Source organism: Vipera ursinii (assembly GCF_947247035.1).
Source record: "Vipera ursinii genome assembly, chromosome: 3".
Lineage (NCBI taxonomy): Eukaryota > Metazoa > Chordata > Lepidosauria > Squamata > Viperidae > Vipera > Vipera ursinii.
The window spans coordinates 61,982,819-62,010,640 of NC_139516.1; the positions used below are offsets into that span (position 1 = coordinate 61,982,819).

A 27,822-nucleotide genomic window follows, 5' to 3' on the forward strand; every position below is an offset into this window, starting at 1 on the left:
ATATTATAAGGAGAACTGTTAGAAAATGGGAAAGCAGAGAGTATTTGGTCAGATGCATCTTTTGCTGCTGCTATCTTTACTATGTCATTAAAGATACCGTGTTTCTCCGAAAATAAGACCTTGACTTTTTTTTTTGCCTCCAAAAGAGGCACCAGGTCTGATTTTGGGGGAGTGTCTTTCCACTCACCTCATGGCAGCAGCACCGACAGCCCTCCCCCCCCCCCCACTTCTGGCTCACTTCTGCAGCCGAAGGAGCAGCTTCATTCTGCAGCTGAGACTGCTGTGGCCTGCATTTTACTGTCAGAGGCCTTTCCGGAAGGCCTCTGCAGCTGAGAACCGAGCTACAGATTGAATCCATAGCTCTGTTCTTGGCTTCAGAGGCCTTCCGGCAAGGCCTCTGATTTAAAATGCAGGCCAGAGTTCCATTCTCAGCTGCAAAATGAAGCTGCTTCTTTGGCCACAGAAGTGGGCCAGCATGTGTCAATCCATGGGAGGCCTGGCTGCAGTGGTAAGCTCCACCCCCCCCCCCCACACACACACCTAGCTTGATTTTTAGGCATGTGCCTCGCCCCAAAACTAGAGCTTATTTTGGGGGTAGGGCTTAGGCCCACCCCCCAAAATCAAGCTAGGGCTTATTTTCAAGGTAGGTCTTACTCTCAGAGGAATACAGTAGTTATATGTATAAAAGTAGCATAGCTCACTACCTTTTTCCCCAGATATGTAGAATTCAGCAACTACTATTCCAATCTTGATAATGCCTTTGGAGGATATTTTGTTAATGAAATAAGAGAATGAAAGGTAACTTTAATTAAGGCTGTCATTCATTTTGTGAAAAAAATGAATTTTAACTGAATTTTAATTCAATTTTATCTACTGAAATTTATTTATTTTCTAGTATTGTTGGATATTCCTCTGTTGCTTTGCAGCTTTGATAAAAGGAAAGTTATTTATCTTTGATGTGAAGATAAATGGGTTCAAATTATTTAACTGAATACAGAATAAAAGAGTTGGAAGGGCCTTGGAAGTCTTGTAGTCCAACTTTCTACTCAGGCAGGAAACCCTATGCCACTTCAGACAAATGGTATATGGTTTCCTGCCTGATCAGGGGTTTGGACTAGAAGACCTCAAAGGTACCTTCCAACTCTCTTATTGTGGTAATGGTGTTTTTATTTCTATTTTCTAGTTCTATTTATTTCTATTCTATTTATTTTGTTTATATTTTGTAAATTTTAGTATCTGTGTTTAGTTTAATGCAAATTGATTTCAATCAATGTTTTTTTCTTTGTTAGATGAAGCTATTTCACCTATGTTGTTGGAAGCAAAGTGGAGTCAGATCTTAGATCCTCCTCCTCATCGACTGACTTTAACCCCAGCTCTAGCCAGTGTAAATGAATCAACCATTTCTAAGTGTCCAGAGAAATTGAAATCCTTTTCCTTGTCACATACAGCCACTACATCTATAGGAGGAGGGGATTACTGTTTTAATGGCAAAGATCCTAATATGAGCCAAGAAGACACAAACATGTGGATTGATGACCAGGCAACAACAGATGATCAGTTGGTTATGAGAAACAGTAATCCAAATATTCAGTGTAACTCTGTTGATGATGAAGGGAAAAAACGTGGCAGTATAGACTGTTTACCAGAAGAAAAAAACGTTCTAGTTGTAGCAGTCATGCATAACTGTGACAAAAAAACATTACAAAATGATTTGCTGGATTGTAAAAGTTATAGCAGCCCCCCCTTAATGGATACTGTTAGCTTTACACTGGATAATGAAGTCCAACAAACCAGTCATCTTCATATTACTGTAAATGGGTCTGTTGAAAAAGATACAGATACTGAAAAAGAACCAGTACTAGCAACAAGTCTGAATGCAGGTGAAGATTCTATTAACCATGATATCGCTGCTGCTGCTGCTTCAGATTGCTCATCCAGTGACTCTTCTTTGTTAAAGGAGATTGATAAGGCAAATAAAGTTACTCACTTCTCACAAACTACTGCATCAGGGATTAGAATTCCCTTTCAGAGGTCATTTGACCCAAGCATTAAAGTGCAAGAACAATATGCATCAGTTGAAGATTTAGATACTGATGTAGTTGCTCAGAAAACAGAACTGGAAATCAAAAGTTCTTCACCTAATACACACAATGATAGCTTTTCCATAAAGACTTCGGTAACAGAGCAGACAGCTTCAGAAGTTCAGTCAGGGATAGCTGAGTTCTCTACAGCATGTAAGTTGAATGTACTGGGAAGTGGCAATGTTTGTGAACCTTTTGATGGATATTTGACCCCTCAAGATGTTACTGCTGTTGAAAATGAAGCTGGCAAACACGATAAAAAGCTCAACCCAAGTAAATTATTCAGCACTGCTGCTCATTCATCAGATTGTCGAGAGATGACAAATGAAGAACTGACTCAACAAAATGAAATGGGAAAACAAATAAACGCAGAAAATGAAGCACAGCAGCAAAGGTGTAGTATCAGTGCAGGTAACAGTGATGGCATGTTGGGAATAGATACGGATTTAAAAGGGTCATCTATAAATGAGCTTGAAAATTCCAGTCCAGTTGATGTCACGGGGACATCGTTGTCAAGTGGGCTGCCCAATTATTGTGATTCCTATGGAATACAGAACTCAGTTATTGCTCATATTCCAAAGACTTTGCCTTCTAAGGAAGACTCTGTAACGGAGGAAAAAGAGATAGAAGAGAGCAAATCAGAATGCTATAGTAATGTTTATGAACAAAGAGGAAATGAAGCCACAGAAAGAAGTCGACTCACTTCGAACTGCTCTGGTGACCAAATGAGAAAAAAATGTTTGCATAATCTCTGCAGTCAGATTCCATCTGAATCAACTGAAGCATCAGTAAAATCAGCAGCTCATTTACAATCTCTCAGTGTTCCTTTTGGTGGTGCCCGACCAAAACAGCCTACAAATCTTACACTACAGATTCCAAAGCCATTACTGGATCATTTACAAAATGACTTGGTTCCTCCAAATTGTGGTGGGAATAGTAAAAATAAAAATGATATAAGTGAAAAAATAAAAACAAGCGAAAATGTAGCAACAAATATTTATGCTGATGAAACAGTGCAGAATGCTCTGGTCACAGATGCAAGTGGTGAGCATGCAGATGACTACAATTCTGTGATTCCCAATAGTTTGTGCCTTGCAACAGCCTCAGATAGCCCTGACAACGATCTTGGAGCTGGCCAGTTGGGTGTTCATACAAGAAAGCCATTTACTGCTTTGGGTGAAGTTGCTCCAGTTTGGGTCCCAGATTCTCAAGCACCAAACTGTATGAAATGTGAGGCCAGATTTACATTCACTAAAAGAAGGCACCATTGCAGAGCCTGTGGAAAGGTAGGCTTACATTTAATTGGAAAAATAATAATAATAAATAATAGGCGGCCTAGAGTTCAAATAGCCAATTCTAGCACTCAGGTTTTCTGAATGTTTTTGAGGTTATTTTCAACATTGAATTGTATTCATTTTTTGAAAATTGCTGAAAGAAAATTAATGACTAATACAGGCAATTCCTTTTTTAAAAGAAATATGCACAATTCCTTTAATATGTTTATTTGCATTAGTACAGATAGTTCTCTGGCTATGACCATTCATTCAGTGATTGCTCAAAGATATGACAGCACTGAGTGAGCAGGACCTATGACCGTTCCTTGAAATTGTGGCCATTGCATTGTTCCTGTGGTCATGTGATTACAACAAGGGCACTTGGCAATCAGTTGGCAATTTTGATAGTTGCAACACTCTGTGCTGCAATCACTCGATTGCCATTTGTTGCTTCCTCTGTTGACTTTCAACAAGCAATGTTAATAGGGAAGCTGACAGGAAGTCACAAGGCATGCCTGCAGGTCCCGCCGCATTCTCACCCATGCGTCCACCCACCTGCCCGTGCTCCTAAGCACCTACCTGTGTTCCGTAGCACCTGCCCATGGCGCCACTGGTGGTACTTAACCACCCGTTCCACTGCTCTTCCCTGTTGGCCTCCCTCTTCTTTCTACATTGTGATAATGTGAGGCCCTCACCTAACAACCTATATGTTCCTGGGGAAATGGGCAGCGAGCAAGACTGGATTGGCAGTCAGAATAAAATTAATTTTTCAAGTTTATTTCAAGTCAACAATATATGATAATATGTTTTTAAAATATTTTTTCAAAGAATACAATTGAATGAAGAACTTTGTTTAAGATATAAAGTGGGGATGAGACAGCATACAGGGGGGAGGTACAAAAACTATCCATATGGTGTTTCAACAACAACTTGCACCTGAACATCAAGACGAAAGAGATGGTGCTAGACTTCTGGAGGAAAAAAGAAGAACCTGCCCCACTTTACATCGGGGGGTGGGCTGTGTGGAGAGAGTTTCCTCCTTTAAATTTCTGGGAGTCTACCTCTGTGAAGATCGTACCTGGAAAGTTAATACAACCCAGGTGGCCAGAAAGGCCCAACAGAGACTCCATTTCCTCAGGGTCTTACGGAAGAACAGGATAGAACAACGGCTAATGACCCTCTTTTACCGGTCTACTATGGAGAGCGTCCTCTCGTACTATATTGTGGTTTGGTATGCTGGTCTGACAGCCGCGGATAGGAAAGTATTACAGAGGGTGGTGAGCACAGCACAAGACATTGTGGGCTGTCCCCTGACACCACTGGATGACATCGCCAGGGCTCGCTGCCTTGGAAGAGTGAGGAAAATTCTCAGGGACAACTCACACCCTGGTTGGTATCTTTTTACTCTCCTACCATCGGGTAGGAGATATACTGTAGGAGTATCGCCAGCCGTACCAACAGGCTGAAGAACAGCTTTTATCCATGGGCTGTTAGGCTCTTGAACAGGAAATAATTTTATAAACTTTATGTATGATTGACTTGCGAGGCTGGTGTGTTGTGCAATTAGCTCACAAGGTGTAATAAGGTGGAGGGTTTGTTGTACTGTGAGTTGGGGGTGGGGGCACGAAGGGAGGCTCAGCCAATCTCAATGTATACATGGTTGTACTTTGACAGTAAAGGTTCATTCATTCATTAAGATAGCCCTTTGAAGATCAAGTCCATTCTCTGTCATGAAAGCTATTGGAGGAGTTTGGGCCAGTCACTATTTCTTAATTCGTCTTGATCTGTTGCTGTGGGGGGGAAATTTTGTTATAAAATTATTCAGTCTAAAATATGTATAGTATATAACATATATAACGTATAATGTAATATATAATGACTTTTTACATGAGCATTAAGCAATTTTGTTTTATTCTGTAGAAAAAACTAGAACATGCTTGTGTTGGAAATATAGATAGAGCATTCTGTCCAAATTGTTTTAATTAGATGTAACGTAAATATATTTTTCTTATTTTACTGAAGGTTTTCTGTGCAGCGTGCTGTAGTCTGAAATGCAAATTGCTATATATGGATAGGAAGGAAGCCAGAGTATGTGTAATTTGCCATTCGGTGCTTATGAATGGTAAGTAATATTGTTGAAACAATACTCAAGTTTCATTACTTTGTGGTTAATGGAGCCTTTCTAATGTATGAGTGGGAGCTGTTGTGCAGTCCGGTGTAATTTATTTTCATATTGGAAATAATTTAAATGAGAAAGCTATTTTCAGAATGATACCAGTAATAACTCTAGTATCTAGTATGTGCCACTGAATTATTGGAGAACTTAACAATTTCTGAAAATGATATGTAGCATAAAGGCTGGAAATAAAGGCAGTGGCTGGTGTGTTGCCATGAAAAGATTTTTGTCAAATTGCTGTGTATAAGAGCATGTTTCTGTCTGCTTTGAGAGTTGGATACAGTATGTCAGGAAAAACAAAGGTGAATTGAAAGTGTGTGAATGGCATAGGTAAGACGTATGTATGGTAAAACAAGAAAATATGTGATCAAAACTGAATGGGTATTCAGTGACTTTGGACTGAATAGAAGGGTAAGTGACCACACAGAGTGTTGAGTGAAGATCACATCACAGACAGACAGACAGACAGACAGACACACAGACACACAGACAGACACACACACACACACACACACACACACAAGAAAGAAAAAGTTGGTTGAAGTTCCTCAGAAAGAAAGAGATGGGAAGTTTAAAGAACAAAATGCAGTACAGAAAATGTATAGACATAGTAGAAGTCAAGATGTTTTGCATGGATGGGAAGGAATGGAGAGAGATACTAAATGGTTGTGGTGTAAGCTAGATTTACCTTTTATTTGCTTTTCTTTCCTCTCCTACCTTTAACTTTTTTTGCTTATTGCTTCTCATTCGTTTTGTGTACTTTCCATAATGGTGCTTACCCAGAAAGGGAATAGTGCAATGGGTATGTATTTTCTGTAGCGCTTGTCATATATGTTGGCCTACGGTAAATGGATTGGATCCACATATGTACAGATCCAGCTGTCAGTTGTAGAAACCTACTTAGATGTGCTAATGAAAGATCTTCCACATTTGTCATGAATGAAAAATATTTATCACAAAGTGTACATTCTGAAGGCCAGGTACCAGTATTTCTGCTCTCAGAACTTGTAGCTGCAGTTCCTAGATCTCCTCAGATATAGTTACGGAATTGTAAGTTTAAAAAGATAAACATTTAAATGTGCATAGCATAAACATATTAATTCATTTCTCCTACCCAAAGTGGGCAGGGCAATAAATAGATTTAATAATAAAGAGTGTAACTACATTTGAGATTAATTTACTAAGTTCAAACAAAGTCACAAACTGATATCAATCATGCATGCTCTAATGCTCACCTGATTGGATTACTGTACGTGGGGCTGCCTTTAGGACAGGGGTGTCAAACTGCATCATACAAGGCCGCGTCCACCCCAGCTCTGGCAGTGCAAAATAAGTCGCGATACGTCTCAGCACATCACGTGACATGTGAGTTTGACACCCGTGCTTTAGGAGATCATCTGGAAGTTAGCTACAGCTGGGATTGAATGAGGCAGCCAAGCTCCTAGGGGCAGGGGTGTCAAACTGCCGGCCTGTGGGCCGGATGCATCCTAGCAAAACTGCGCCCACCCCATTGCTGGCAATGGCAAAAAAACATATCATGATACATCGTGACACATGACGTGACGTTGCGAGTTTGACACCCTTGTCCTAGGGGAACAAGCCACTGTTGAATTAAAGGTAAAGGTAAAGGTTCCCCCGCACATGCGTTCTAGTCGTTTCCAACTCTAGGGGCCGGTGCTCATCTCCGTTTCAAAGCCGAAGACATCTTGTCTTGTCCGAGGACATCTCCGTGGTCATGTGGCCGGCATGACTAGACGCCAAAGGCGCACGGAACGCTGTTACCTTCCCACCGGAGCGGTCCCTATTTTTCTACTTGCATTTTTACGTGCTTTCGAACTGCTAGGTTGGCAGAAGCTGGGACGAGTAACAGGCGCTCACTCTGTTATGCGGCACTCGGGATTCGACCCGCCAAACTGCCGACCTTCTGATCGACAAGCTCAGCGTCCTAACCCACTGAGCCACCGCGTCCCTTACTGTTGAATTACACCTATATAAAACATCTATAAGGTTAAGTTGTTATGTTTATTGCCAGTAGGTTGTGAATTCTGTTCAAAAGGCTAATTGTTAGCATGGTATTGGCCTATATCAGGCAATGCCGGATCAGAACCAATCTGCTCATTTATAGAATGCCTTCTGAAATTTGAGGAATCTGGAGTAGAGATGAAATAACACACCCTCTCTGTAGTAGCCTCTAGTTTATAGAATATTTTCTTTGTATACTTAATAACCCCAAAGCAATTTTTTAATGTTGTCCCATCTCAAGTTCTGCTCCTCTGCTCTATCAGCTTCTGGACTTCTGGCTTGTCTCTATAAGTATTGTGGGGAAAAGTCCTGTAGCAATCTTCACTACATAAGGACAAATCCAGTCATAATTCACCAAACATTGTTTGAAAAATCTAGCCAAATTGTTATCAAAAATCTATTATCAGTAGCCTTGGCTCTGTGATCCTACTTTCATGGTGATAATAATTCCATAATGGTAATCTGAAATAATTAATTCTTTTAATTTAAACCCTTGCTTTGTTTGCCTTAACTTTAGTTGCTATGGCTAATGAGTTCATGACATTATGTCTGTATTTGTAATAAAAGGAAAACAATTATTAAATTTAATTTTACATGATAACAATTTCCTTTCTTGTATTTTTATCTTTTTGTAGCTCAAAGCCTGGAGAATATGCTGAGTGCCCCTAGTCCGAGCCCCAATCCTAACAATCCTGCTGAATACTGTTCTACCATTCCTCCCTTGCAGCAAGTCCAGGCTTCTGGAGTGCTGAACTCTCCACCACCTACTGTTATGGTCCCAGTGGGAGTCTTAAAGCATCCAGGTACTGAAGGTATGGATCCTTGAAAATGTAGTCCTCCCTGGTCAATTCTGTTCTTAATTTTAATCACCTCATAAAATTTAGCTTAGGCCAAACGTATCTTATTTCAAATTACCCTTGAACTATCAGTTTTCCCAGCAAATAATTATGCCTCTTCTTTAAACCATGAAATCTAGGTGACGACTGGTCTCATGGAGTTGTATAGTCATCTTACATATGTGTGAGTGATAATGAAAACATATCTGCATAACTGACCTGGGGTGTAATTCAAACTTGTTCCTGTGACATTTGATTAATTGTGGTCTTGGAACACTTACAGATATTGTTCAGCTTGTGTTAGAAAATATATTTCTGTATCACTGTTTTGCATTTAGCTTCATTTCTTCTCATGCATGTATTTCTTTCATAAAGCTAATCTCATCTTTCTATGCAGTGACTCAGCCTAGAGAACAAAGACGTGTTTGGTTTGCTGATGGGATCTTACCCAATGGCGAAGTTGCTGATGCAGCCAAATTAACAGTGTCTGGAACAAGTTCCACTGGAGCACTTGCAGTATCACATGATCCAAGCAAGCCCATAAGCAACAACACGTTGCCAGAAGAGGTGAATGACTGCCCTTCTTTATTATATAGTATATTGTGTGCTATTCAAATGGCATAGGAAAGAGAATGCTTTAGATTTCCTTATATACAGCATAGAACCAATTTGATGTAGTGGTTAAAGCACTACATTAGAAACTGTGAGACTGACTTCTAGACTGGAAAGCACCCCTCCCCCCCAAAACCCCCAAAATAAAAAACAAAACTTGGTTAATAGTATATAACATGAGCATACTTGAACAGCATGAGAAATGACAACAACAACAACAATAGTAACAATAAAAAATGCTGCATGACACTTGGTGATTCAGGGGGTTTATAACAAATCAATTAAACATAAAAGATAATACTAAAAGAAGATGGCAAGCACGATGAAGTGAAGGGTCTCACTCTTTCTCAACAAAGGCCTGAGTGAAGAGCTATGTCTTTCGTGGCTCTTCTAAATAACAGAAGGTAAAGGCCATCTGGATCTTTGGGGAAGAGCAGACTCTACTACAGAGAAGTTGCACTTCCAGTGTCTTCATAAATGACGTTGTTTAATTGAAGGAATCTGGAATGTGCCAACTCTGCAAGATCGAATCAGCTGGATAGATGTTATGGGAGATAGGTAGTTCCTCAAATAGCCAGGCCTTGCGGGAGTAATAATAAATTGCAGCCAGAAGCAAACCAACAAGTGGTGCAGCTTGCAAAACAGAAGTGTTTCGTGGACATACGGAGGCATGCCCATTATTATTTATGCTGTCGTATTCTAGAATAGTTGAAGTGAAGTTGGGTGGTCTTCAAGGTAGCAACATGTAGAGCACATTGAGTTGTCAAACCCTGAGATGACTAGAGCATAAGTGATCCTTGATCTAGGAAACAGATGGAGTTGTGCAAAGGTCTTCCTTGCTACTGCTGACACCAGCTTGTCAAGCAGGAGCTGTGAGTCCCAGAAGTCCCCCAGATTGCATATCATTCTTGAAGAGAGAACTGCTACTTCATCCATGGTGAAAGATGGAATATCCCCAGATCTGGATGGCCAATTCAATCACAATCTTGGTAGAATTGAAACAGATGAGAATGAGAAATTAATGAAAATGACCTCCATTCTTTCAGCTTAACATCTATGGGAACTCTAAATTGTGCTTTTTATATATTGTAGAAATGAATCGTTTTTGTATCCATGTATAAGGAAATTATTCTATCAGATGATTATATATATATATATATATATATATATATATATATATATATATATATATATATATATATATATATATATATATATATATATATATATATGGATATATGGATATATATATATATATATATGGATATTTGTTTTCTGAGGTTTTCGCGGGTGCCTGTATGTGGATCCTTGGTTTTTCGGGTTTTTCCCCGCGTAGAATTAAAGGTGTAGGCGCAACGTTTCGACGGAATCCCATCCGTCATCATCAGGCTTCTGCTTCCTTCTTCTGGGAGAAGCATGTGGCTGTTTGTTCCTCTTTTTTAAACTGCCAGAGGGGGTGTGTTCTGTGGAGGTGTGCTCTGATTGGGTAGGGGACCAAGTGTGTTCTGATTGGGTGGGAGTGTGTTTTGAATGGTGGGTGTGTTCTGATTGGGTGGGGGTGTGTTCTGAGTGGATGGGCTGGTCTCAGCTGCCAGCTCCAGACCTGAGCTGGTGAGTTGTGCTGCTTTTGTTCGGCTTCGTGTTTGTGGTGGTGCCATGTTTTTATAGTGGGTGTCAGTTTGCTTATTGTGTGGTTTGGAGGGGTTTAAAGTGGCTGATGTTGCAGCTGTAGTTAGGTTTCTGTTTTGTGGTTGTGTGTCTTTATCGTTGTGGGTTCGGATTTGCTTTTTGAATGGTTGTGTGGTGGTGATGTCATGTGATGTTATCATGAGTTTGGGTCTGGTATCATTCTTGGTGGTTGGGCCTCGTCTGTCAATCAAGGCGGGTTTCCAAATGGCTGGTAGACGAGAGGTATCATCTTGTTTATTCATGCTGTGGGGGCATTTTTCTATCTCAATGGCTTCTCTGATTATTCTGTTGTTAAAATGTTCAATTTTGGCGATAGTTTTGGTTTTTTTAAAATCAATTTCATGTCCCGTGGCTTCAAAGTGTTGGACCAGGGATGAAGTTTGTTCTCCCTTTCTGAGTGAGTTTTTGTGCTCTTCAATGCGTGCACTTATTCTTCTGTTGGTCTGTCCGATGTATGTGGTGGGACAGGTGGAGCATGGGATTTCGTATACTCCTTGGTTTTCTAAGCCAATTATGTCCTTGGGGTTTCTTAGGATGGTGGATATTTTTCTGTCTGTGTACAATGCTGTTTTGATGTTGTGTTTTTGGAGGACCTTGCTGATTCTGTCTGTGGTCCCTTTTAAGTATGGGAGGAGGGCTTTGCCATTTTCTTGTTCTCTGTCTTGGGTTTTTGTGGGTGTCTCTCTTCGGATTAAGTTGGTAATCATGTTTCTTTGGAATCCATTGGCTGTTAGTACATTAGTGAGAGTGTGTAGTTCGGTTTTTAGGTGTTGTTCGTCAGCTAGGTGTTTTGTTCTGGAGATGAGTGTCTTGGCTACGGAGTTGATCTGTGCTGGGTGGTGGTGTGAGAGTGCGTTCAGATAGCGGTTTGTGTGTGTTTTTTTATGGTAGATAGTGTGTCCTAGGGAGCCGTTGGATTTCTTGTAGACTAAGACATCAAGGAAGGGAAGTTGATTGTTAGCTTCTGTTTCCATGGTGAATTGTATTTTGGGGTGTAGGCTATTGAGGTGTATGAGGAAGTCATCCAGTTTTTCTTTGCCGTGTGGCCAGATTACGAAGGTGTCATCTACGTATCTGAGCCAGAGTTTGGGTTTGTGGTTGGATTTTTCTAGAGCGAGGGTTTCAAAGTGTTCCATGTAGAGGTTTGCGATGACAGGTGAGAGGAACAAACAGCCACATGCTTCTCCCAGAAGAAGGAAGCTAAAGCCTGATGATGACGGATGGGATTCCGTCGAAACGTTGCGCCTACACCTATAGTTCTACGCGGGGAAAAACCCGAAAAACCAAGGATCCACATACAGGCACCCGCGAAAACCTCAGAAAACACACACACACACACACACACACACACACACACACACACACACACACACACACACATATATATATATATATATATATATATATATATATATATAATAAATAATAGTGGGTTAGGACGCTGAGCTTGTCGATCAGATGGTCGGCAGTTTGGTGGGTCAAATCCCGAGTGCCACGTAGCAGAGTGAGCGCCTGTTACTTGTCCCAGCTTCTGCCAACCTAGCAGTTCGAAAGCACATAAAAATGCAAGTAGAAAAATAGGGACCACTACGGTGGGAAGGTAACAGCGTTCCGTGCGCCTTTGGTGTCTAGTCATGCCGGCCACATGACCACGGAGATGTCCTCGGGCAAGCGCTGGCTCTTCGGCTTTGAAACGGAGATGACCACTGGCCCCATATATATGAATACTAGTTGTCTTGATTCTCTTACATAAGATCTTACTGGAGTTTTTGTACCTTTTATTTGTAAAGTGAAGATTAGATTAAGGTTTACTTAATTTAAATTATTCGATATAGACACCACCAAATTCCAATTGACTCTGGGCAATATACAATAAAACCAACAGAATAAAAACAGAATACTGTAATTATTAAAATAGCCAACAAAAAATGATGATGGATCTGATTAACTATACCCACACACAATCTGGCAGAAGCCCAAAGAACCCTTATCCAAGATCTGGGAAAAAAGGCATTTCAGAATGCCAGCAAGGTGAGAGTTACATAAATAACAGATTGAATCTTGTTCCAGAAGACAAGCAAGAGGACATAGAAGGTATGTATCCGGCTTTTGAGAGATGACACTGTTTAATTGAAAGGACTTGAAGTGTTCCAACTCTCTTGGATTGAACAGACCAGGCTGATACCATGGAAGACAGATAATCCCTCAAGTAGCCAGGCCCTATGACATGTAAGGTTTTATAGATCATGAGCAAAACCTTGGAAGCATACAGGTAACTAGCCTAGCTTGTTGAAGCTGTCACATGGGCATATAAAGGCATGCTCATCACTGCTTGCACTTTGCATTCTGGACCAGTTCTGAGTGGTCTTCAAGGGGAGCTCCAGTCATGTTGTGAAGTGATTAGGGCTTGACTAACTATACATTACACCATGTTTTTTGTTATATCTTGCAGACTGAAAACACACTTGCATTTTCAAGAAATATAACTCAGGTTGGAAGTCCCGTTGGCAGTGCAATGAATCTTATTCCAGAAGACGGGCTTCCTCCAATTCTCATCTCTACTGGGGTAAAAGGAGGTGAGTGGTGGATGCTAGTGTGTAAATGAAAAATACAATATTATATCAAATAGAACTTTCTTCAACTTCAGATTGTCTTTTAATTAGTGGTGGATAAGGTTATGCCTAATGAGGTGCTGTGTTTTGTTTTTCACAAGTGGGAATTCTGTGGTAGCACTATATTTGTTAACGCAATATAAATCAATGGAGAATATGGAAATGTTCATTAAGAAAAAATGAGACAATTGCGAGAAGGAATATCTTTGTTAATCAGCATAGCACCAATTTCTGCGACAACTTATAATTATATAAATTGTTCTAGTATTTCTCAGACATACTGTTTTCATAGCTCTTGGGGTTTTGCTCATCATAGATTTTCAGATCCAGACATTTTAGAAATGTCATCTGTTTATGTTTCCCATGTCAATGTTGTATGACAGTTTTAAATTAAAACTAAAATGCATTAATTAAACAGTTAAAAGTAAGTACTTAAAACCCAAAGCATGCATGCATGCATGCATATATATAATCGCATTACCCCTTCCATAGGTGTATTTAAAGTCGCCATAGTTGATACTTCATGATTACCAGGTGGGAGAATATTCTCATGGAGAAGGCTCCTTTCTGCATGATCAGCAGCTGAGAGGAATCCCTCCTGAGGAGACTTTCTGAAGAGATCTAAAGATAAAGAGAATTACCCCAGATATAATCTGGCACTAAGGTTTTTCATAACTTGCAAAATTAGAACAGCTAATAGGTAGACTGCACATTTGTTTCAAGACTGCTACATTCTGTTTATTCAGCTCTTAATCTGCCATCCAGCGTTCAGCAAACAGCAAAAGTTGGCATTTAAAGAAGCAGAATAAGAAGATTGTTGATGCCTTTGAACTTTGATATTGGAGACTCCTGAAAGCAATGTGGACAGCCAAGGAAACAGAAGATCCACCACAAGAAAAGTGATGGATCATCTAACACATCAACCCTTAATTCTCACTTGAGATCCAAATGATCAGTCTCAAGTTAGGTTACTTCTCTCTAAATTCTATCCTAGTACAAGGATAGTCCAGCACAAAGCTTATTGCAATAACATAAATATAATACTAATTTATTTATTTATTTATTTATTTAATAATATTTATATACCGCCCTTCTCCCGAAGGACTCAAGGCGGTGAACAGGGCAAGAATAAAAATACAGAATTACAAAAATTAAAATAATAATTTATAGTAGAAGCTAAGCGTTTTTATAAAAAAATGAAGTTTGTATTGAAGACAAATCCAAAAGTCTTATATGAACACTTAGGAGAAAAAGAAAAAGAGCTTACAGAAAGGCAGTTTTCAATCAGGTGTTAGGAAGAAATTCCAAAACACCTTCTTCAGGAAAACCTGGAATAGACATTTGGTACAGATGTTTTAATTTGGATTCCCCACTCCCTGTCAGAGGATGGAGTTGAATTTGATAGCCTGAATTTCTGTTTCTAATACTACGAGTCTAACATAATAGATTTTCTTGTACATAAAACCTTGTACACTTTTGGCAAATGACACATAATCTTTCTTTGTTTTAGATTATACTGTAGAAGAAAAACCATCTCACATATCAGTGATGCAACAGCTGGAAGATGGTGGCCCTGATCCTCTTGTATTTGTTTTAAATGCAAATTTATTGTCTATGGTTAAAATTGTAAATTGTAAGTCCCAGTTATTTCAAGTAGATAGCGAATATCTATCTATTAACTACATTTGTGCTTTGTTGTTATATTTCTGCTAGCAAACAATTATTCTTCATTAATGGTGGGCAGGTTCTTAGTAGGTACTGTTTGCCAAAGTTCAGAAAAAGTTTGTAGGATTTTTTGGGGAGGGTGAGGTTGGGCACACACAGAAATTTTAAATGTCTCATATTGATAATATTGATAATAATGACAATAATGTAATAGAGAAGAATCTCCATTTAATGTTCTGAATAATAATGAAATTGTTAATATTATATTTCCATCATCAGGTGTATAAATTGATTACATGTGTTAACATTTTATATAATTTTTAACAGTTTCTGCAGAAGATGTGACATTGGCTTAGAATGTGATATTATGTAGCACTTTGCAGGTTTCTTTTTAAAAATATTTTAATTAGAAAAATAACAGAAGAAAGAGGAGTTAAATATATTTAGGTGTATTAATTGTGCTGGTGGTTTTTATTTTGTATTTTTATTATACATCGCTCAAAGTCTTAACTGGGCGATTCATAAATATTGTAAGTAAATAAATTCCTGACCATCCAGTGCCGTGTTCTTGATCCACATACATACCTCTTATGGATAATACCTGTAAAATATTTATTTCGATAAACACAGCATTCTATAGTGTGTGAATTAACTTAATATTTTAAAATCATTTTTTTTATTTTTTGCAGATGTGAACAGGAAATGCTGGTGCTTTACTACAAAGGGAATGCATGCAGTAGGCCAATCAGAAATAGTAATTCTTCTCCAATGTTTACCTGATGAAAAATGCTTACCCAAGGATATTTTTAACCACTTTGTGCAACTTTATCAAGATGCCTTGGCAGGTAAAACTTTGACCATTTTAAAAACTATGATGATTGATGGCACCTTTTAAAATTGCTAAGTACGCCTTTTGCGGTTCTGAACCCACGTAGAATATTTGAGGAGATTGGGAGCATCCACCTTGAAATAATTGCCACAGGGTATGTCCATTTACAAATTAATGGAGCCATTTTATTATACCATGAAACAGTTTCTCCCATTCTTTTATTATTCCATTGTTTCTTACATGCAAGAAAATAATTAAGAATTGGAACAACATATAGCTACTTAATAAGGTATTCGGTTAAATAGCTAAGATTTCTGAATTTTATTAGCTCTCCTCTAAGATTGGTAATACAGTGAAAGTAAAGTCATACATGCATGTTGGTGTTTTTCTTGCTGACAGTATACCTGAAAAAAGTAATTCCGCAAACCTGTAAAGGGAGCCTTAGGGACAAATTTGGATCCAAAATTCATTGATCAACGAATTGATTCTGGAGTTGGCATACTCTGTCTTGAATTTCATCTTCAGCTTTTCATAAAATACAGAATTTGCATACTCTGTCTTGAATATCTTCAGCTTTTCATAATATACGGAATTACTCTACCATTAAACAAAGTGCTTCTCACTTGCGGTCATGCGTTATTTATTGCCTTCCCATAATTTGTTTTTGAATATTGCCTTTTGGGCACACTGTTCTGTAATATTGTGATGAGGGGTCCTTAGTGCTCTGAGCTTGCTTGTTTTCTGGCAGACGTTTCATTACCCTAACTAGGTAACATCATCAGTGCTAGTAAGGAGTGCTGTTTGCTGTCAGTTTATATTCTGGTGTCTTGCGTGTCTGTGTGGGTGGGTGCGGTCTTAGGGATTCTTCAGTTGGGCTGTAGTATTGTGAGGAACAGGACACTGGGTGGAGTAATTTGTAATAGCCAAATTTTACCTGGGTAGGATTCAGCATTTTACATTTCTTTAGTTCAGACAAGTAAATTAATTCATGAATTATGTGTTGGATAGCAAAAGGTATTCCTCCTTTGCAAGTGGAGGATCTTCATGATTCTTAACCTCTTACATATGCTCATTTAGTGGCGCACAAAGCGTATTTAATATCTATTGTGACATAATATGTGAGAGAAAAGAAAGCAATAGATTAACCCAAAGTTTTATCACAATCAGCCTATTATCTGGCACAGATGCAGTGAATCTAATTATTGCATCATAATAGTTTTTCATATATAGAAAATTTGCTTCAAACAGAAGTATTTAATTATATAAACTTTTCAAAAGAAGGTAAAGGATTTTCATTATAACGAAGGGATTTTTCACAGGAGTTAGGATACTTTCTGATCAAAGTATCTGTTATGTACTTTGCGCTGTTAGAATATTATACCACATGTGTGCGCAACTTCATTCCTGTAAAGTTGTGGTATTTTCTACAGCCCAAGCCAGCATTACTCAGCATGAACAAAGAACCTCAAGTATCCAATGCTGTGGCTCATGAGCTTACTGATTTCTTCCTCTTAAACTTTCCTGATGTTTCCACTGTGGAAGGACATATCCAATTATATCACCGCGACTATTCTCAGCATCCTAAGCTAGCCCATGGACGCTTGTGGTGAGGGACCTATCCCAATGTGAATATTGAATTAAGGTTCCTCTGCCAGTCCAGTAGGCTACCATATTGAAGCAGGGTGGAATATCATTTGTCCTATAGGCAAGCAGACATCATCTTCATTGATAGTTGGATTTTAAAGTTTGCTGAGACACAGTGGATAAAGGAAGGGCTAGGGAAAGTTATGTGCTTATCTGTTCCAGCTGTAATATGGTTTTAAAGTATCCCACACAACGTCTCAAGTTGTTCTTCTCATTTAACATGTTCTACAATTCCAGGTCCTTTACTGGAATTTCTTAAGTTCCAGTTTGCAGCTCTAAATGGAAATAAGAAAAAAAAAACATTAAACAAATGCTATCTTAACTGAAATGATTTGCAATACTTGCTTTTTTTGAGCATATATATCTTGAGACAAATGTCTAAAACGGTCAGTGTAGCAACTCAGTTATGGTATGCAGACATATGTATTTCGTTGAATGAATTGACAGTGGGATCTAAGATGATCTCTTTCAGAAATGTCATTCCAAAAGGAATGCAAGCAGCGCCTTACTGGAATTAAGGTGGGAAGTAAGAAATCATTTTACTTTTTTTTTTAATAGTCAGGATTCCAAAATATAATCAATTAGGAAAACAGATATATTTTTTTTAAAAAAACAACAACGATGTATGTGATGATTGGATTGTTTGAACCTGATAAAATTTATGTTGCATTTCAGAATAGTGCCAGCCTGCATTCTATTTAGATTGCCATTTGGCTACATTCAAGTTTAGTTCCTGTCTTGAAACCAGTGAACTCTAGTTATTTTTTGAGAGGAGTAGGCATTATCTAAGAATGGAGATAAGGAAGTTCATCTTGCTTCTTGTCTATAATTGGGCACTCTAATGCAGGAATTTTATTCTGACAATGTTTTTACAAGGCTACAACATAATAGCACTTCCTAAATAGTCTGGGAGAATCACTTTAGATTTGTGACTGGCATACTTGCGGTATAACAAGCTTTCTTTTGCCCTCTGCTATATCAAACCACAGTAAGTTGTAAACAAAGTTGTATCTATTCTTTATGTATATCCTTTATGTCTATAGAAATGAGTTGACTATCATTACTATTTTAAAACCAAGTTGGGTGACAGTGCCTAACCCATCTCATTTGAACTGACAAGGTGGTAGGCTATCAGGGTGGTAGGCAAGTCTGCCTATCCCAAAAGAAGCCAGTGGCTTTTATTTTTTGTTTTAATGTGAGGGATACACTCTCAGAAATTATTTCAGTGTCAAGGTATACTTCAGTATGTGGAAGTTCTTGTTTGCCAGCTTATTAAGTGTCAGGCTAGACTTGTATGCTAGTGGATTGTTAGAAATAATAATTAAGGATGATGACTAAAGCAGGAGATCTTGAGAAGTTTAACAAATTTATTCATAACTTAAGCATATGTAATTCATACATTTTATTTTTATACTTTTCCTAAATATTAAGATGCTCGGATTCCATTTTCAGCGGTCAGTCTTCTAGATACATGAAATAACCTTTTTGGAGTAATATTGTTTTGGAATACAAATGATATGTTAAATATTGAGATGTTAATTGAGTAAAAGACTGATTTGTTTTTGCTTTAGTATGTGAATTAAAAGTTAATACTAGTCTGTTATTAACATTAGATAATTCATTTTGTTCTATGATTACTAGTAGAATAAGGTTATATGCAATTTTCTGTTTTGATGGTATATGTGCCGCTGAAATAACCATGCTTTTGGTTTGGTAGGTAATGTTGTGAGCAACCTAGGACACTCATTTTTCAATCAGAATTTCCTTAGTAGCAAGGAGCATGGTGGCTTTCTATACGTTACGCCTGCCTATCAGTCACTGCAGGACTTGGTGCTTCCCACCCCACCATATTTATTTGGGATTCTTATTCAGAAATGGGAGACTCCTTGGGCTAAAGTTTTTCCAATCCGACTGATGCTAAGACTCGGAGCTGAATACAGATGTAAGTCCCATTTTTTTAAAAAAATTAGAAATGTATCTTATACTACTTTGGGAAAACCTATGGAATGGCTCAGAGAAGAATTTGAGGGGGTTTTTTGGGTGGTAACACTTTTGAGCAATAATATTTTAGTTTTTTATTTTGTCTCTATTCTGTACATAGAGTTTCTTTTGTTCATGTAAAGGGAACCAGGCATGGTACCAACATCAGATTAAGCGATAATACAATGTGTTTGCATAATATGTTCTGTGAACTAAGCCAGTGGTTTGTACAATGTGGTTTTGTGGCTTAATTTGATGTGTGAATCCAGCAAATGATACCTTATTCAGCAAAACAGAGTAAGGCAAATTATAAGTTCATCATTAGATTTTACGTGCTGTGTGAACATAGGTTCTGTTTTTTCTTCTTGATTTGAATCTAATAAAATTTTTCTTTCACTAAAAATCTTTTAGGTTTTTAAATAAATAAGATTGCATGTTTTTTCTTTATGTATTATGCTTATAAGAATTATAAGACAAAATCATTTATAGAGCTAACTATATTAGTAGCATATTTCTTAATGAATTTGTTTCCTGGCCTCTGTTCAGTGTTTCATTTGTATGTGTTGTATGTTATTGAAGAGGCAAATGAAACTTAAGTCAACTTGATAGAAAGACTGGTAGTAAAATCATGTTCCTAAGGAGTGATGGTTCCAGTATCTTTTTTTCTGTTTGCAGTTGCCCTGTGTAAATAAATACCTAGCAAGTTCTGCTAGAAAAAGCTGATATTTTAACCCAGTGTTTTAACTCAATACAAGGCACATTTGTTTTTTAAAAAAAGTTCTTGATTGATGAGGCACCAACATGATATAAAGATTCCAATTGCCCTATTTATGTGTGATTATATAATAATAGCTATTATTTGAATATTTCTGTTAATCTTCTATATCTACTTTTCTAGCAAATGTAAACTTCTCAGAAAATAAATCTAATTTTTGGGGTTTTTTTTTTTAGTGTATCCATGTCCACTTTTCAGTGTCAGATTTCGTAAGCCATTGTTTGGTGAGACTGGTCACACAATTATGAATCTTCTTGCAGTAAGTAATAATTATAAGGATTTGTTTTTCCTTTGCTCTGTCATATTTAATGAAGAAAGTGTGTATGTTTTGGTATTTTCATTTACATACACAATTACGTAGAAAAGTTCCAGAATTGCATTATAGGCTTTTCCTTTTATTTGTGTATATATACTAAATATGTGACCTTAAACATATCTTAAGATTTGAATTGTATCTTCATATAGTTATAGATATACTGCTCATATTACATACAGTAGTATTAAGATGTTAGTAAATGAAGTATTCAATAGTATTTCTAAAATCAGAAGATTTAGGTATGTTGCCTAAATAAAACTGTTGCTTTCTGGGAACAAAATAATATTTTGGGCATGTCTTTTTCTACATTTAAAAGATTTGTGCTAAATGTAAACGCATTTATGGTAAATGAATAGTATTTTCTCAGTCTTCAGGAAGCAGAATTGCGATAGGCAAGTTGGGTGGGAGGAAGTTGATAAGTCACTTGGGTACTATCTTCCTACCATCAGCAAAGCAAGAAGGCATGTTGTTTCACTTGCCTGGCCAATATTGTAATCTTAATTCTGTTATATAGTTGCCATTTAAGAAAATATCTCACTGGAAACTATTTGTCATCAGTTACAAATCCCACTTTGATTTTTCATATTGCCTCTGAAATCAACTGTATGCTTTGCTATTCTTTACAGAATAAAATAGTAGTTATTACAACAGAATTTAATGCAGCATGTTATTAAAATATTTCTTTATCAATTCATAATAAATGAAATGTTAAAGTTTAATTATGATCAGTAGCTATCATGATTTTGATCATTCTCTGTATGACAGGACTTCAGGAATTACCAGTATACATTACCAGTTGTCCAAGGCTTAGTGGTTGATATGGAAGTGAGAAAAACGAGCATAAAAATTCCCAGTAACAGATATAATGAGGTATGTGGTATAAATAGATAGAATACACTTAGTTTCGAAATCCACTACAAAGATAGTTTTATTAAATTAAATTCTGATTCATATTACTGTAGTCTTAAGTACATTTAAAAAATGACTTGTTTTCGTACACTTTGTATATAAATCTTTTTTGAATTAATTTACCTGATAAACATACTACCAAATAATTAATATTGGAGAAGTGAGTCTAAAGATTGTGTTCTAAAGACTGCTGGGAGAAAAAAATATAAAAATAATTTAGCATTAGTTTTGACATGATTTTGCCAAGGCTTTCCAGCGATTAATTAAATTTGCATACTGTTTATCTGTAATCCCATAGTACTGTATTTCTTAACGTGATCTAAATATTTAAGCTCTGTTTAAACAAACAACACCCAAAATTGCCATGTCATGTCACACATTGAGCCATCATTCACTATATGTATGGTGGTGGTGTGGGTGGGGGGAAAGTATGTGAAGCTTAGAATTAGCGAATAGTGGCACTTTTTTGCCACAACAATTTCAGTCATGCCTGTTGATCAGTCTTGCATATTAGCTCAGCTTGGAGGTAGTTAGGCCCGCAGCGTTCTTCTTCACTGCTTCAAGTCATTGGTATTTGTGGGTTACATCGCATGAATTATTCTCTTCAGTTCATTCTGTAATATTTCAAATGGGTCAAGGTCAAAATTCCAAAATGGTTCCTTGTTCCTGGACATTACATAGTAGCATAAATTTACTTGTGCATTTAAGATTGTAGTCTTTCTGTATGATTCATATGTATTTAAACTTTATTTTATCATGGATTCCATCCTATCCTTTAGAAATTGCAGATGCAATCTAGAATCCCTTGTTTCCCTTGATTACTAGCCATTTTATTTTCATCACCGTACTTTATGATTGGAATGATGTTCTGTTGTTAAAAAACAGTGTTTTGTTGCTTGAATATGGATTGAGAAAGCCTCTGGCAGTGATACTACTGCCATTTTAACCTTGTGAGCACTGATAACACTTTCCTGAAGTCTGCAGAAATCTCTTTTAATCAGTTATTCACTTCCCCAAATCTATTTCATGAAGAGTAAGCTCTAATTGTGAGACCTTTCATTCAGTCTCTTGCATCCGATAGCCATCTGTCAGATTGGAACACTTAAGCAATTTCCCCCCCCCTTAAAAGAGGTATTACCTTCTATTCAGATACTTTATCCAACAAAGACAATGAATGTGGCTCAGGATATTCATCGAAGGGAAGATGTGGGTTAGTGCTTTGGAGGTTGTTTGTTTAACCAGAATCCAATGGGATTTAGATGAAGTTCTGATCACATTGTAGATCAAGATTATGAAAAATTCTAAAGGATTTATAATAACTCAACACTGTATACCGTTTGTCCTCTAGGAATAATCCTGAGGAGATATTTTCCCCAAGTATCAAAATGTTTGTCTTTAAGTCACAGCCCATATTACACATTAATGACAGATGCTCTATTTTGGGGTGTTTGTTGCAGATGATGAAAGCCATGAACAAATCCAATGAGCATGTTTTAGCAGGTGGTGCATGCTTCAATGAAAGAGCAGACTCCCATCTGGTTTGTGTGCAGAACGATGATGGCAACTATCAGACTCAGGCCATCAGTATTCATAATCAACCAAGGAAGGGTGAGAGTTGTTGACAGTGTTTCCTACATAAATGTTGATTTCTTGAATGGATTTCCTTTAGTTTTTAAAGCTGCTATTGAGTCTAATTTTATAAGCCTATGAAATACAAAGGCAGAATTTGCATGTATGGGTTTTTAAATTAGCCATTATTTCTTAATATTGGAATTTTGGCACTGCACTTTAAGTTTGTTGAATTTTGCTACTGCACTAATTATGTATGTTTCCTCTTGTCTTAAAATTAAAGAATTATTAAGGAGCATTTTTTTAACTTGCCGGAATAAGACTTGTGCTATCTTTCTGTAATAGAATCTCATAGAATCTCAGCATGTTTAAGTTTTTGTATTATTTTTGGTAGTCTTTCTCTGAGCAAAATGATGCATGAGGGTTCATGACCCAAACTAGTAACACAATAATAAATGCACATCTTGCAAAACAGATTGCAAAATGGATTAATAGTGATCAAGTATCCTTTTAACTCTCAAATTTCCCAGAGCATTTCAATTGGCCTAAAATATGTACTTTATATTTTTGTTTAAACATAGTAGTTGCATAATTTAGTTTTTGTTTTGATTGTTCACTGTTTTGTTATTGAATTAAATGGACATTTTATATTTACATTTTAATGTGTCTCATTGTTGCAGTGACTGGAGCCAGCTTCTTTGTATTTAGTGGAGCCTTAAAATCATCTTCAGGCTATCTTGCAAAGTCCAGTATTGTAGAAGGTAAGATTTCAGTGTTTTATTTGTTTGTTTATGAAAGTATAAACAAACTGCTTTGCAAAACAAGTTTCATAAAAAAGGAAGCCAATAAAAATTAACAATTACACAATGATAAAGGTTGACTTTCTTTTACAGATTATGTCTGTGTCTTTAACAACCCTTATAGAATGATGTTTTTCTAGAGTCTAATCTAATCAGAGTCTAATCAGCTTTCAAATTCTTGCCAAAGTGAATAGTACTATATTAAAGGCCTGGATACTAATACTTGTTCGCAAAAATAGATGTAAATAGTCACTGATGATTCTTTTATAGAGTAAGACTTTGATTTTAGAAAAAACAATTGCTCAATAAAGGATTAAATATAATTTTTAATTCTGCATTATTCTTACTTTACCAAATCTACCATTTCTTTAAAGATGAATATATAGCTAAGAGTAGATTCAGGTAATAATGGAAATTAATATATCCTATTTATTATTCTTGATTTTTAATGTTCTTGATTTTTAGACAATGCTGCGGGCAATTCAAGTCATGAGCTCCCTGTTTCTAGCCTGATACCTTCACCACCACACCAAAGTGGTTCTCCATCTGTATAATAATACCTAACAATTGTAAAATTCATTGGTCAGGATATTAGGCTCTCCTTTCATACTTTATTTACATGCCATTCCAACAATACATTATGTGTAGAATTTTGTTAAGTGCTTGTATCTTTTCATATGTAGATGGTGTGATGGTACAGATAACAGCTGAAAATATGGACTCCCTGAGGCAAGCTCTGAGGGAGATGAAAGACTTCACAATTTCTTGTGGAAAAGTGGATGCTGAAGAACCTCAAGAACATGTGCATATTCAGTGGGTGGATGATGATAAAAACTTCAACAAAGGGTACCTCAACAACTTTTTGTTTTATTTAGTTTTATTGAATTGCTTCACATGTAATGCTGAGCTATAATTAACATCATGTGAACCAACAGGAATCTGCTGTACATAATGCTCTGGTGGAGAATTTTTCCATTCTATCTCCTGCATAGCCAAAAGAAGGAATAAATTGGACTTTAGCTTCAAAGAGACAGTAGGAATGTCGAAATGGTGTGTACTAATCTGCATTTTCTTTTTGCCCAGCCAGAGGAGTTGTGTTTCCTGATAGGGCATGCTCGTTGAAATATTAAGATTAACTTAGATGTCTTCTTACATGACTTTTCATATACTGTCCATGTTTAAAGTCTACATTCAAAGCCAGTAGATATATATATAAAATTAGAACAGATTCTCTCAGAGAATTTTTTATATATGGCAGAGATGCCACCATACTTTTAACAGTTCTATGGATGGTTTTTGGCTCTTCTATATGTTTAAGGACTTTAAGACTATACTTACCTGACCAGAAAGGGACGCTTGGACAAAAGTTGTTTCACCTAAAAACTATCTGGTGATACTTCAGATACGTTATTTTAAATATGTAGCATGTTTTTAACTGCTCCTATTTCAGTATGCTCCATTATTCTTTTATATGAACTTATTTTGATAAACAGACCCAGAGTTTACATTATTACATTGGACCAGCATTGATAATTACTTCAGCATATGAAGACAGGACTTAAAGCAGTATTAAGTCCTACTGCTAATAGAACTATCTCTTCCTTCCACATTCTAGTGTTGTAAGTCCTATTGATGGGAAATCTATGGAGTTTATAATAAGTGTGAAGATATTCCACGGTTCAGAATATAAAGCAAATGGGAAGGTCATTAGGTGGACAGAGGTGAGGAAATCACATTATTTTGTATGTAAAAGCTAGAATCTTTATTATGTGATAGTAACTCATATATATGAGAGCCTGTGCAGTGTTGTAGTTAATATTGACTTGATCTGGAAGACCCACATTCAAGTCCTTATGTGATCACAAAGCTCATTGGCTGATTGTCGGGTAGATTCTATCAGCTTAATCTGCTTCGTATAATTATCAGGATATATCCCCATGTATTCTGCCTTGAGCTTTGAAAGGATAATACATAATTGCAAAAATAAGTTAATAAATTTACATAGATACCAATATGGGAAATAGAGCATTAAAATTTGCACAATATTCCACCAATTATTCTACAGTTGAATGTGAACATATTCCCTCTATAAGAAACCATTTGTGTGTGGAATGGCTGCAAGCACCCTTGTGTATCATAACTACAATTATAAAAATTAATTAAGGTCACTTTTGAAGTCATGTTTATTATTTATCTTCTAATTTCTTTTCTCTTTCATGATACTAATGATATGAACAGATGCCTTGAACAGAAATGTAATTTTTAAAGGCAAGCTTTTATTTATAATTCTGAAAGCTATCTTGATGTGCCACAATGTGTCAAAATATAAATAGAATGATTTTATTTCTGACATTTAAGACATTTGACACTCATCTTATTTCACTGCATAATTCCTCATGTTTACTCTATATCCTCTTTCATTTCTTAGACTGCCACTTGCCATTAACTGAATTATTTAATAAATTGCCAATGTTTTTGAGTTGCCAAACTACTGTTATTTATTTAGTGCATGGCATCTACAGAGGTCATGCAATCGCTGATGTACAGCAGTATACACTGATATACAACTACGGTTGTAATGCAGCTTTATAAACATTTATATTTATTGGGGCTGACATATGGAACAATTCTTTTTATGTTAAGGTTTTCTTTTTGGAAAATGATGACCAACATAATGGTCTGAGTGACCCAGCAGATCATAGCAGACTGACTGAGAATGTGGCTAAGGCTTTCTGCCTGGCCTTATGTCCACACCTGAAGCTGCTGAAGGAAGATGGAATGACCAAGCTGGGTCTACGAGTTACACTTGACACTGATCAAGTAAGTAACATTTCTGGGAGAAATACTTTTTGCTTCTTTGGAATGAGCATATGAATAAAACATTTTTTCTATTTGTTTAATGAATGGATACCCTGGAGGCTCCTTGCTAGAAGAAAAGGGGTGAGGCAGACTATAAGATCAGGTACCAAAGGATTAATGTAGAATCCAAATTTATACAGTACCAGTAATAAAGTTGTGCATATTTTAAGAATACTTCAGAAGAGTTTTAGACCTTGGACAAGTGCCAAAATTATCTGATGTTTATTAAGATGGCTCTAATTTTTCAGCTTCTCCCTGCTTCTGGTTTAAGGGCCACATTAACTTTAATGAGTGGATTCTATAAAACAGTGGCACCATTTTTCAGAATTTCACAGAAACGATAAAAGTCTGGTTTCTGTAATGAATAGCAGAGATTTATTAATGTGATTCTTGAATCATCTTCAGAGCATGCACAACCATAATCAGTAATCAGTAATAGGGGGCTGGAGGCTAAAACATATAGGGAACGGTTGCTGGAATTGGGTATGTGTTGTTTAATGAAGAGAAGGGTGAGGGGTGACATGATAGCAGTGTTCCAATATCTCAGGGGCTACCACAAAGAAGAGGGAGTCAAGCTATTCTCCAAAGCACCTGAAAGCAGGACAAGAAGCAACGGATGGAAACTAGTCAAGGAGAGAAGCAACCTAGAACTAAGGAGAAACTTCCTGACAGTTAGAACAATTAACCAGTGGAACAACCTGCCTCCAGAGGTGGTGAATGCTCCAACACTGGAGGTTTTTAAGAAGAGACTGGATAGCCATTTGCCTGAAATGGTATAAGGTTTCCTGCCTGAGCAGGGGGTTGGACTAGATGACCTCCAAGGTCCCTTCCAACTTTATTATTATTAATTATTTATTATTATTATTATTATTATTATTATTATTATTATTATTATTATTATTATTATTATTAATGCATACAGTGTCAATTCTAGCTCGTTTGAAGTTGAACCAGTATATATAATTAGATTATATATACATATTAGTAACTCCACCTCTAATTATGTTGTATTCATGACATGCATAATTTTGAGGCCTCTTTCTGAAAGAATTTTTATATTTATAATACTTACAGGTAGCCTTTGACTTATAACCATTTGTTTAAAGTCTATTCAAAGTTTCAAAAATTTGATGGTGATGAAAAAGTGACTTAGAATTAATCCTCACACTTATGA

The 27,822-nt window shown here is 36.8% G+C and overlaps 2 protein-coding genes across 5 annotated transcripts in view; one reads left to right on the top strand and one right to left on the bottom strand.

Annotated features, from left to right (window-relative positions):
• Positions 1-27,822, top strand: part of ZFYVE9 (zinc finger FYVE-type containing 9) — a 55,156-nt gene that overhangs the window by 24,554 nt on the left and 2,780 nt on the right. For all 4 annotated transcript variants that reach the window (XM_083358679.1, XM_083358680.1, XM_083358677.1 and 1 more), the window contains 15 exons: positions 1,290-3,367; positions 5,378-5,477; positions 8,189-8,365; positions 8,787-8,956; positions 13,143-13,266; positions 14,813-14,935; positions 15,657-15,812; positions 19,158-19,382; positions 20,372-20,454; positions 21,277-21,381; positions 22,878-23,028; positions 23,670-23,750; positions 24,473-24,635; positions 25,405-25,510; positions 26,433-26,609. In XM_083358679.1, the coding sequence (XP_083214805.1) occupies positions 1,290-3,367; positions 5,378-5,477; positions 8,189-8,365; positions 8,787-8,956; positions 13,143-13,266; positions 14,813-14,935; positions 15,657-15,812; positions 19,158-19,382; positions 20,372-20,454; positions 21,277-21,381; positions 22,878-23,028; positions 23,670-23,750; positions 24,473-24,635; positions 25,405-25,510; positions 26,433-26,609 (4,019 nt within the window). The remainder of the gene's footprint in view (positions 1-1,289; positions 3,368-5,377; positions 5,478-8,188; positions 8,366-8,786; positions 8,957-13,142; positions 13,267-14,812; positions 14,936-15,656; positions 15,813-19,157; positions 19,383-20,371; positions 20,455-21,276; positions 21,382-22,877; positions 23,029-23,669; positions 23,751-24,472; positions 24,636-25,404; positions 25,511-26,432; positions 26,610-27,822) is intronic.
• CC2D1B (coiled-coil and C2 domain containing 1B) overlaps positions 8,958-27,822 on the bottom strand; it is a 59,661-nt gene continuing 40,796 nt past the window's right edge. The window contains exons 26-27 of the transcript XR_014492012.1: positions 13,784-13,923; positions 8,958-9,986 (exon numbers count right to left, since the gene is read on the bottom strand). The gene's annotated coding sequence lies outside the window, so the exon portion shown is untranslated. The remainder of the gene's footprint in view (positions 9,987-13,783; positions 13,924-27,822) is intronic.